General features: G+C 29.4%; 1 protein-coding gene across 1 annotated transcript; it reads right to left on the reverse strand.

Moving 5' to 3' along the window:
* Positions 1-7,515: 7,515 nt before the first annotated feature.
* Positions 7,516-7,984, reverse strand: Phum_PHUM170210 (uncharacterized protein; the record flags this gene model as incomplete). The annotated part of the gene is made up of 2 exons (XM_002425005.1): positions 7,516-7,759; positions 7,971-7,984. The coding sequence occupies 2 exons, from the start codon at positions 7,982-7,984 to the stop codon at positions 7,516-7,518; spliced, it is 258 nt and encodes an 85-aa protein (XP_002425050.1).
* Between the last annotated feature and the right edge of the window lie 4,005 nt (positions 7,985-11,989).

The following is an 11,989-nucleotide window of genomic DNA, read 5'->3' on the forward strand; positions in this document are numbered from 1 at the left end:
ACTTTCGTTTTCCAACCGGAAGAAGAATAGGCAGAAAAAAGAAAAAAAAAGTAGAAGAAAAAGATGTCTAAAAACGTTTAAAGAGCCCCTGGAGTTTAGCATATTTATTATTACATAAATTTTATTTACAGTTTTCCTTCGGAAAAAATAAATTTTCCCCCTTAACTATCCCAACGGAGAAATATTTTTTCCAGAGATTTGGAATAAAAAAAAAAAAAAAAAATTTTTTTTTTTATCGTTAAAAAGAGTTTTTTTTTTTTTTTTTTTTTTTTTTTGGAAAGCTTTCCTTTTTTTTCTTTTTTTTCCCCCTCGTGCTCTTATCCTTTTGGGTTTTAAACTGCTTCGTGGTTTTTTTCGTAGAGGCGGGGGGGAAAGAGAGAGGAGGAGAGAGTAGAAAGTTAAACAAAAAAAAAAAAATTAATAAAATTTGTTTCTTGTATGTATGTGCATTGCTTATTTTAATCTCGAGTTTTTACGTATAAATTAATTACACATAAAAATTTATTAATATTTTTTTTTTTTTTGGTTTTTAATTTTTCTTTTTCTTTTTGTTTCTAGAAAAAAAAAAAAAAAACGGCAAAAAGTCGGATCTGAGAAGAAAAGAATCCGTGAAAACAACAACAACAAATAAGAAAACCTCGTGTTTGTAACTCGCCTGGAATTATTACTATCAGGTAAGTTTTATTTTTATTTATTTTTTTTATCGATTTATTGATGGAATGACGTCGAGAGAAAATGATGACGTCATCATTCGAAACGTGTCAACAAAAAAATTTTTGTTGTTTTTTTCCCATTCGTTTATTTAAATGGATTTTGCGTTTGTTTCGACGAGTTACCGTGCCAACGACACACGCACATGATTTTGACTTGCTGCCACGTTTTTTTTTTTTTTTTTTTTTGCATAAATTTTCATGTGAACGGATTTTTCGCGGGGAAAAAAAATTCAGTTGAGAGGTTTTACTTTGTTATTTATTTCGGTAGCGAAATGAGAATTTATCGATGAATGTCAATGAGTCAATCAATCAATCGAACGATATATCGATCGATGGGTCGGTGTTTTGATGGTCTAAAATCGCGACGAACGATTTTTCTTTTTTGTTATATTTAATTTATTATTATTATTATTATTATTATAATACAGGCTCGTGATGAACGCCACGTTCCGGGGGATGGGGGAAAGGAAGGTGGGTGGGGGGGGGGTAAGTAAAGGAAAAACAGATTTAAAAAAGAAAATGGAGTCTTTTTTAATTTTTTTTTTTTTTTTGTTTCTTATAAATAACAAAAATTAAATTTATTCGAGTGTAAAAAAAGGTTTACAAATATCGAAAATGCGATGATTGTAAATTATTCGTTGATTTAGTTTAATTCCAAAATTTTTTTGATTGTTCCAGTCTGGAAAATACCTGACTTTAAAAAAAAGAAAAATTTATTCCAGTTTCTTATTTCATTTCTTTTTTAAATTTTATCGTTTTTAAGAGGTAAACTTAATAAATGTTGTTTTTATTACAACTTTTTTTTTTGTGAAAAGAAAAAAAGAGAGCGAGAGAGAGAGGGGGATAGAGAGAGAGAGAGAGATAAAAGACGTCGCGAATAATGTTTTGAAACGTGATAAATATTATTTTTAATTAAAAAAAACCGTGAAGTAATTTTATACTTTTTTTTTTTCTATATTTATTTATATATTGCGACAAAAGTATTTTTAAAAATGGCTATCAGCTCAATAAAAAGAGGAGGAGGGAAGGGAGGGGGGGGAGAAACGAAAGAATAATAATTTTAATAGCGTGTCATTAGATTTAAGAACAAAGCAAATAAGGTTATCAAAAGCTTTTAGCGTATTTTTTTTTTTTTCATTAGCGTGCGTCCGTAACAATTTTTTTAAAAAAAAAAAAAAAACCTCGGTACTCGCACTTACAGGGACGGTACGGGTCTCCCGGTGTAATTAAATCGTGACCGTGCAATAATTAAAAACTCACCAAATACAACTCGGTGTAATAAAAAAAAAAAAAAAAAAAAAAAAAAAAAAAAGTACCATAAGTTGCTGCTACCACTGCTACTACTGCCACTACTACTACTACCACTAGTACTTAAGTTTACGAATGATTTGCGAGTTTCGTGTTTTTCACGGTCGTATAAACATTTGCGTTTATATTTTTTTTTATTTTTTACATAAAAAAAAAAGACGATGATGATGATAATGATAATAATGATTATGGAAATAATGGTTGTTTAAAAAACGATGGTTATGTTAAAAAAGGTATTGAAAAGTGTAGGAGAAAAAAAAAAAGAAAATTTGTGTGTGTGAGAATCCTCTTCTTATTAACTAACCAATATTAATATGATTCCTTTCTTAAGTTATGAAAAAAAAGGAGTGATGAAAAGTTATGAAAAAGAAAACAAATTTTTTTTTTTCATAACTTTTTTCCGGGTTCAAGTGTTTTTTTTTCTTTTGTTGCTGGAAAAACAAAAAGTTTACTCATATATATATTTATTTTATTTGCTCTTTTTGAATAATTTTCAAAGAGTCGTGGAGTTTCTCTCTCCTTCTCTCTCTCTCTCTCTCTCTCTTTTTCATTTCGTTTTTCCGTCGTGAACTTTTCATTTTTTTTGTTTCGAGTGTGTAAAAAAAAACAAAGAAACAAACAAACGAAAAATATTGTTGTTTTGCTGAAAGAAAGAAAAAATTATTTAATTCTTTGCTGGAGTTATAAAAATTTTTTAATTATATTTATACATCGTGTAATTAATTATATGTAAGAGAAAGAAAAATTTCAAATTATTTTTGCTACCAGTTTGTTGTAATTAACGCCAGCAAAACAAAAATAAAAATACGACAAGTTTCAAGTACTTTGAAAAGTTTTTTTTTATTTTTTTTTTTTTTTTTATAAGGATCCATTTCGCGTTTTTAATCTTTTATTCTAAAAAAAATGTTTGTTCGAATTTTAAGTTTTCATAGAGAAACAAAAAAAAAAAAAAATTGTTTCAAAAATTTTTTCGCGCCAAAATTTCGAATTGTTTCATTTTCGTTTTTTTTTTTACCTTCCGGTGTACACGTGAGCGATTTCCGGCACGATGGTATCATTGTTTAGCAATACATTTTTGTCGTTTTTTTTTTTTTTTTTTGTCAATGTTGGCGGCGGTCTTTCGATTATTTCGTGAGATTGACAAATTTATTCAATTTTTTTTTTTTTTGTTTTTTTTTCGTAATCGATTATGAAACAGAATAATTATAAGTAATTGTTTGATGACGTCATTAAGTAACGTCAACGTTATCGTACTCAATTTTTTTTGTTGTTACCTTGAAAGTAACTCATCAGTTAATTCGTCGGTCGGTCGGTATAAAAATTTGTCATTGGAATAGAAAGAAGGATTTAATTAAAGTATTTTATTGTCATTATTATCATTACGGTTGTTGTTGTTGTTGTTATCGTCGTTACGGTTGTTGATAATAAAAGTAAATAGTACCGCGAAACTCATGCGATTTAATTATATCTCGCTGGTGGGGATCTAAGAAACAATTAGAAATTTGTCAGGTAGAAAATTCAAACGGCTGTCATTTAATTAGTTAGAGAGCGAACGTGTAAAAAAAAAATAATTTTTTCGTCTCTCTCTCTCTCTCTCTGTCTCTCTCTCTCTTTGTCTCTCCCATTGAAAAAGAATAAAATCATTCGATAGAATTTTTTTTTTAAATTACGATAAATATTGGATGTTATTTTAATAGAATTAGTTGTTATTATTATTATTGTTGCTCCGACTGCCACGTAGTTAGTGGAAAAAAAAAGAAAACGATGGAAAAGTTTGAAAGAAAAACGGGGAGAAGGAGTGAAAATTGTCGGGAGAAAGAGTTTAAGGAGGGGAGAGGGAACAAAAATGGGGAGGTGGAGGTATGGGAGGAAAAAAAAAAAGAAAATCGAAGAGATTTATGGAAATGAAATAAATTTTTGATTTTTATTATTATTATTATTATTATTATTTTCTTTCTATAGATAAAAGTTTTATTATTGTTATTACCATCATCATCATCATCATCATCATCATTATTTCTTTTATTTTTGTGACGTTGACGTTTTGCTTTTATATATATTTTTATATATAAAATTGAAAACGATTTACTTAATTTGATTATTCGTTATTTTTATTTTATTTGTTTAATTCGAAAAAAAAAAATAAAAAAATAAAAAAGGATGGAAATATATTTTCATCCTTATTCAACCGGAAGAGAAAAAAAAGGTTTTTTTTTTTTTCATGGAGAATTCTGGAGAAGAAGGAGGAGGAAAAGGAGGAGAAAAAAAATAATTTTGTTGTGTTTGTCAATTTATTATATATTATTACAATGGCGGCGGCGTCGTCGTCGGTGAGGGAAAGAAAAAAAACAATTTTTTTTTCTATCTTTTTTTTTTCTCTTTCATCGTTGCTGACGTCACACACATTAAAAGCAGAAGGAAAAAAAAAGCACCTGAATTTTGTTTCTTTTTTTTCTTTCTTTCCTTCTTCTAATCGAATTTTGCTTTTTGCGTTTTTTTTATATTTATTTTGAAAATTTTTTTAATCGAATATTTATTTTTTTTCTATTGCCTTTCTCTCTCATCGTCACGCAATAATAATAATAATAATAATAATAATAATAATAATAATAATAATAATAATAATAATAATAATAATGATAATAATAATAATAATAATAATAATAATAATGATAATAAATTAAAATAAAAATTTATATTTCGGACAGGCGGTGATAATAATAAGCGTCGTATTTTTTTTTTTTTTTTGCTGTCGTCGTCGTCTCTACGAACGAACGAAGCGTTATTATTATCATCATCGCTTTTTCTCCCGCAGTTTAAAATTTCCTCTCATCCTACGTAAACAAACAAGCCACATGGGACGTCTTATCACAACTTTAAAACGTTTACGCCAACTTTTTGTTACCCCGTTGACAACATATTTTAATAATATATATTTTTTTTTTTTTTTTTTTTTTTTTTTTTTTCATAAAAATGAATTTTCACCTTTTCCTTCTCTTTCCTTCTCCTCCACTTCTCCCCCGCAAAAAAATTGCCGGCCCCCCTTTTTTTTTTACTTTCTTTGATCGGAGGAGAGGAAATTTCTAACGGCCATTTTCTTTTTTTTTTTGGGTGGGGGGAAAGGGTTTTTAAACAAAGCAAAAAAATTTTTTTTTCCATAATTATCTCTCTCTTCATTTCCCTTCCCCCCCCCCATCATAGAAATTGATAAGAAGCGTGAGATTTTTTAAAATAATTACGTCATCATAAGTATAAATATTTTTCCTCCTACCGGGTTGAGTAATAATTTTAAATCGTTTTCACTACCTCATTAATATTATTATTATTTATATTATTTCTACGTTACCGTTCGAAATGATAAAGTTTAAATAAATTATTAATATTATTATTATTATTAATATAAAAAGGGAATCAGTCGTATTAGAGTTTTTTTCACGTATCACGAAAAGAAAATTTTCTTCCCCCCGAAAAAAAAAAAAAAAATTATAAATGACGACGTCACATTAAAAAATCTGACGTCAAAATTGTAGAATAATAATGTGTTAAATTTTTTTTTTTTTTTTTTTTAATTTTAATGGCGTTAAATTCTTTTTTTTTTTTAAAAATGTTTTTTTATGTAAAAATTTTCCAGTCGTGAATAATGTTGAGTTACCGAAAAATTACTTCTTCACGATTTTTTTTTTTTTCTGGATAATTTATGGAAAAAAAAAATTTTGTTTTTGGCGGTGTAATTTTAAAAACGTTTACGTTTCTCTCGATAGTGTACACGTGTGTAAATCGTAATGAAAGGCGGTGGCGATGGTGGTGACGATGGTGGCGACTTCTCGGATAAATTTGAAATTTGTTAAAAAATATTCGGTCGGTTTTGTTTGCGACATCGATTTCAGTATCATTATTATTAGTATTATAAAGGGTTTTATTCGTGGATTCACGACGCCATTTTTTTTTTTAAGGCAGTTTTTAATTTCTCTTGGGGGGAGGGGGGAGGGAAACATTTGTACGATTTTGATCATCGACATAAGAATCTTTAATTACTCGCGCGACATTTTCGGTTGTTTTGATCTTAGCGATGTTAATTCCGAACTTGGAGATTCTTCTTTCAATTTAAAATTGAATATCATCATCATCATCATCATCACTATCATTATTATTATTATAGCGTTATATAAATACAAGCATCGGGGGGGGGGAAATGATTTAGTTTTTTTTATTATTATTTTAATGAGGGGAGGCATCACTCGTCGGGCCTTCTTAAAAAAAAAAGCACTCTTGAAATTTTCCAGAGTGTTGTGAGGAGCGAAACGACGGATAATTAATTAAAGAATATTGTAATAATAATAATAATAATCCGGGTTGTTTTTTCTTTCTCTCTCTCTCTCTCTCCATAAAATTATCTTTATTTTAAGTTTCGTGCCTGGATAACAAGAAAAAAAAAACAAAATGGTTTACCCGAATGAAAATTATAGTTTTAGTAAATTTGATTGTTTTGAAAAATTTTTTTTTCTTTATTCAGGTAAGAATTTATTTTAAAAAGAAAGAAAAACAATAAGGTTATTATCATTATTATTATTATCCACCATTAAACACGACAAGGCTACTTGTCGGAGTTTTTTTAAGTATTTATCCGAGGTTTCTACCCGATTCCTTAGGGACAAATACTCGAATTTCGGTGGTGCCACTTATTATAAGATAGCACCACATCAATTCTTGAAGGTCTTCCTGAGTCCGTCTTTTTCGATGGGAACGATTTGTCTCCTGAACTGGGCTCCGGTGACTAACATCTTTGGAGTGGCCAGGGTCAGAAGCAGTGAAATTCACGTTCTCGTCGAGCTGCCTCAGGTCGACAGTAGAACAAGATTTTGTTTTTGGTTCTTACTTTGTCTTGTTCTCATTTTTTTTTTTCTCTTTTTAAGCCAACAGCACGTGGCGTTCTCAAACGGTCACCCATCCAAGTTTGCACCACGCCCGATGCTGCTTAACTTCGGTGATCGTACGGGAACCGGTGTGACCAGCACGCTATGGCCGTTGGCTTTTATTATTATTATTATTATTATTATTATTAGTATTAGTATGGTCACTCTTAAACACGACAAGGCTCTTATTTGTGGGGGTTTTTAAGCATTTATTCCAGGTTTCTACCCGACTATTCCTTAGGGATAAATGCTCGAATTTCGTTGGTGCTATTTATAATATTTTCCGAAGAATGTGGGCCGTCCCACATAGTGCGATTTCCTGGATGGTTTCTTCTTTTAGGTTCTTCATAATCTTCTTTAAATTTCCTTTCATTGAATGTGGCATCATGGCTCCCTGTGCTGCTCCCACAATGACCGGAATCGTTTCTGTTTTTTGTTCCCCACATCCTGGCTATTTCAATTTTATTATTATTATTATTATTTTAATTCATCGCGAGATTCCATGCTTGCACTTGTAAGAGTTTTATTTCCAAAATTCTACCCGATTCCTTACGAATAAATGTTTCGATATTAATTTTTTCCTAGATTTTTTCAGAATATTCTCCAATCTTATCCAGACTTTTCCAGTTTTCTCCAGATTTTCTCCAGACTTCTCCAGTTTTCTCCAGGATATTTTTAGACTGCTCTAGCCTTATCCAGACTATTCTAGTTCTCCAGTTTTCTCCAGTTTTCTCCAGACTTCTCCAGTGTACTCCAGAATTTTTTCCAGACTTCTCCAGTCTTATCCAGAGAAATCTCCCTATTCTTCTACACAGCCTTTCTAAACTTTTTTTCTAAACTTTTTCAGCTTTTTTCTAAACTTTTCCAGATATTCTCGGGACTTTTCTTGTTATTATTATTATTATAATTCTCATCATCATCATCATCATTATTATTATTATTATTATTATTATTATTAATATTATTAGAAATCGTTTCCAAGTGAATCGAAAAGGGGTAATGAATCGCGTAAATGGATAAAAAAAAAAAAATCAACTCGTCAGTTTTCATTATGTTCTGACAATTTTTTATTTTTTCATTTATTTATATTATTTTATTACGATTTTCGTGGAAAAAGAAAATGAGAAAAGAGAGAGAGAGAAAATACGTACTTTGCATATCGGATTCCCTCTCTCTCTCGTTGGCAATCCCTGATGTAGGCCCCCTGAAAAGTTCTTATTTATTTATTTTTTTAAATGGAAATTTTATAATTAGGAAAAATGGAAAATTTTAATTTTTCCGGTTGATTTTCGAACACGCGTGATTTCGTGGTTTTTGATTTTTTCGCGGCTTTTTCGATTTTTCGACGTGGCAAAAGGTTTCTTTAACCTTTTTTTTTTTTGCGGTTTTTACGAAGGGCAAAGAAGTTTAAGGTTTGGTAAAAAAAGGATAGAAAGAAAATGAAAACATTTTTTTTTTTTATGCGGCGACGAATAGGAAATAGGTTTTGCTTTCCCTTTCCTTTCCCCTCCTCCTTCTCTCCTTTTTTTTCTTTTTTTCAAAAGCGGGTCGTAGTAATAATAATAATAATAATAATAATAATAATAATATTGATGATGATAATAATAAACCGTTTGAAAATTTTAAAACGTTTAGAGAAAACTTTTCCTTTTTTTTTTTTTTTGTCGTCGGAAAAGGGAAAAATTTTGAAATCTCGTGAGGTTTTTTGTAATTTCCGGTTGAGTCACATTGTGTGTTGGAAAAGAAAAAAATTTTTTTTTTTTTTTTTTTGAAATTATTGTGCAATTGACAAGGCTTGTCACGGGGTTTTCCCCCTCACCCTCCCCCCGCTTTTTTTTGATGTATACATAAACATACATCCGTGCATGTATGTTACGAGTTTATTTGAAGTGTGTTTTGTTGTTGTATTTTCCGGTTTAATGTTTGTTTGAAATTTAAATTTTCTTTTCTTTCTCTTCCGGCCCCCCCCATCTCTTTTCTTTCCCTTAACTTTATTTCTCATATTGTAAAATACACAAAAATGTTTGTCCTCCTCCTCCTCCTCCTCTTCCTCCGCCCAGCCCGTTGAAAAATTCCATTCGACTCGATTGATTTCACCAAAATGAATTCGTTATATCGACAACGATAACAAATTGGGGGGCGGTGGCGGTGTCGGGGGATAGTGAGGGAGGGAGGAAGGGGGGTTAATCGATATTGATTTTGTTATCGATTTACTCTCATATTCCGGTATTTGATTTCTTTGGGTTTTTCGCACGTTTAATTCATTTTTTTTTTTATAACTCGAACGAAAAACGGTTACATATATAATATGAAAAATTTATTTTTTGTTGTTGTTTTGAAAATTTATTATTATTATTATTATATTTTACCCCTGGAGGTTTCAATTTTACTAAGGATTCTCTACTACTACTCCTACTACTACCACTACTGTTCTTTATATTTAAAATTGCTTATATTATATTAAATTACTTTTACTGTAAATACCGTATTTAATAAAATCGCCTGAAGGATATTTAACAATATAAATTTTCGATAGAATTAAAATGAGAAAGGGTGAGGGGGGAGAGGGAGAGAGAGAGAGAGAGGGAAAAAGGGAAATAAGAAGGAAAAATATTTGAAAATGCCAAAAAAAAAGAAAGACAAATCGAAGTAAGAGTTGAAAAGGAACGAGGGAAGGAAGGAAGGAAAAAAAAATAAATGCGAGAAAAAGAAAAAAATTTCATGTTTGAATCTTCTAGAAAATTCCATCAGTCAGTCATTTACCTGGGATTGGCTCGAGGGTTTTGAATCAAACGAGTTTATTTTAAATATATATACATACATGCATGCATACATACATTCAATGTTACCAACCGTATCGATACTTTACATTCCGCGTACGCGCGCGCGCGTGTGATTTTTTTCAAAAAAAAAAAAAAAAAATTTTTTTTTTTCCTCTTAATAATAATAATAATAATTTTGTATTTTACGTGTTGAATGTGTCTATGCCTACTAGAATTTACGTGGAATCGCGGAGGCATACGCACGCACACCGCGGCGGCTTACACTTATTACGATGACGTGTGTGGTAATAATTATTAATAATTTAGTAAAACGTCGGATTTTTTTTTTCTTCTTTAAAAAGGTTCGATTTTTCAAAAGGTTGACGAAAAAGGATAAAAAATTTAAAATTAAATTAAATTTTATTAATCGACCAGTATTTTGTCGCAGATTTGTTTTTAACGTTGAAAAATTTGCGACAAGTTGAGAATGTATGTCTTCTTATATTTAAAAAAAAAAAAAAAAAAAACTTAAAAAAACCAGCATGTTCGGTAACGTTTGTTTGTCGTTTGTCTGACGCCGCCGTTTGTTATTGTATTTTTTTCACGGGATTTTGTTTGTTTTTTTTTTTTTTTTTAATAAAATTAACGGTTAAATTTATTGCTCCAGACTTTTAAATTCCGAATGAAAAATTATTTTTATTTTATTTTATTTTATTTATTTATTTGTCTGAGTAATAATTTTAACGGTTGTCGCAATATTACCGAAAAATATGAAACATTTTTTTCTTTTTTTTTTCTTTTTTTTTGTTTTCTGTTCTTAACCTTTTGGATATTGTTTCTCTCTCTCTCTCTCTTTCTCTCTTTCTCTCTTTTTCATCCCCCCTCCCCCAGGGTTCTGTTTTTTGTTTTTTCGTTAAAAAAAAATAATAATAATAAAATGAAATTCGTAATTTTTATAAGATTTCGATTTACCAATTGGAATTTTTAATTTTTTTCTGTATTTTATTATAATAACGAAATTATTATTATTATTATTATTATTATTATTATTATTATTATTATTATTATTATTATTATCATTATTATTATTATCATTATTATTATTATTATCATTATTATTATTATTATCATTATTATTATTATTATCATTATTATTATTATTGAACAAAAATTTACGTGTTTGTGTGTATGTATTTTTTTATTACGTGGTTGTAATTATGACGTTTCGCATTTGGAGAATTTTTTTTTTTTTTGGGTTAATGTAAACATTTTTTTTTGCGTTTTATGCGATGCATGTGTCCGCCATCTTTGTTTTTTTTTTTTCTCGTGCCACTTTTTTTTTTTTTTTTTGTTTTTGTTTTTGTTTTGTTTTGTTTTTTTATTTTCGCACGGTAAAATGTCATTTTCAGTTGTGTAGCAATCATTTAAAATGTTACTTTAGGGAATATCAAACGTTTTGAAGTTGTCGGAAAAATAAAAAAGGAATAAAGTAGGTAAAAAAAAAAACGAAAAACCGTTTGTCGTACAACCGTAGGTTTGTTGCTGCTGCTTCTGTTGCCGTTGCCGTTGCTGCCGCTTTAAAATAAAAAGGAAAAGAAAATTTTTTTTATATTTTATTTTTTTATTCTCAGTTTTAAATAATTTAATACAAAACCTTCGCTTAGCCATTTCTTTTTTTTTTTCTTTTTCTCTGCTGCCTTTTCAATTTGTACTTTTTTTTTTTTTTGTATTTTTATTCTTTCTCTTTCTCTCTCTTTCTGTTCGAAGAAATTAACCGTCAGGTTCTTCTTTTTTTTCTTCCTTCTCTTTTATTTTTAGGTTTTTTTTTTTTTTTTGCAAATACGCTCACGGCAACTGGGAGCAAGCGATTCAATTTTAAAACATAATTAAAAAAAAAAAAGGGAAAAGGGAGGGGTAAAAGGGGAAAAATAAGGGAGAGAACCTTTTTCGAGAGACAAGACTTTTAACGAACGAGAGCAAAAAAAGAAAAAAAATTTGCTCTCGTTCAGTGACTCGATCGTTCATCGATAATGATCGGATTTAATAAAAAATAAAATAAAAAAATGAAATTTCATGCGTGAAATTATAACAATTAATTAATTATTTGATTTCTCCCCTTAAATGATGTTTGTTTTCCCCCTCCCCCCTCTTTTCTAAAACAAACGAACAAACGGGATTAGGGTGTATGTTGTGGTGGTGGTTGTGCTTCGATATTTAAATTTTCCGAATCGATTTATCGATCGATTGCATTTTCTTTTTGGTCACGATCGCCTTTATTATCTCGTTTCGTTGT

Source organism: Pediculus humanus, genomic scaffold (assembly GCF_000006295.1).
Source record: "Pediculus humanus corporis 1103172107518 genomic scaffold, whole genome shotgun sequence".
Classification (NCBI taxonomy): domain Eukaryota; kingdom Metazoa; phylum Arthropoda; class Insecta; order Psocodea; family Pediculidae; genus Pediculus; species Pediculus humanus.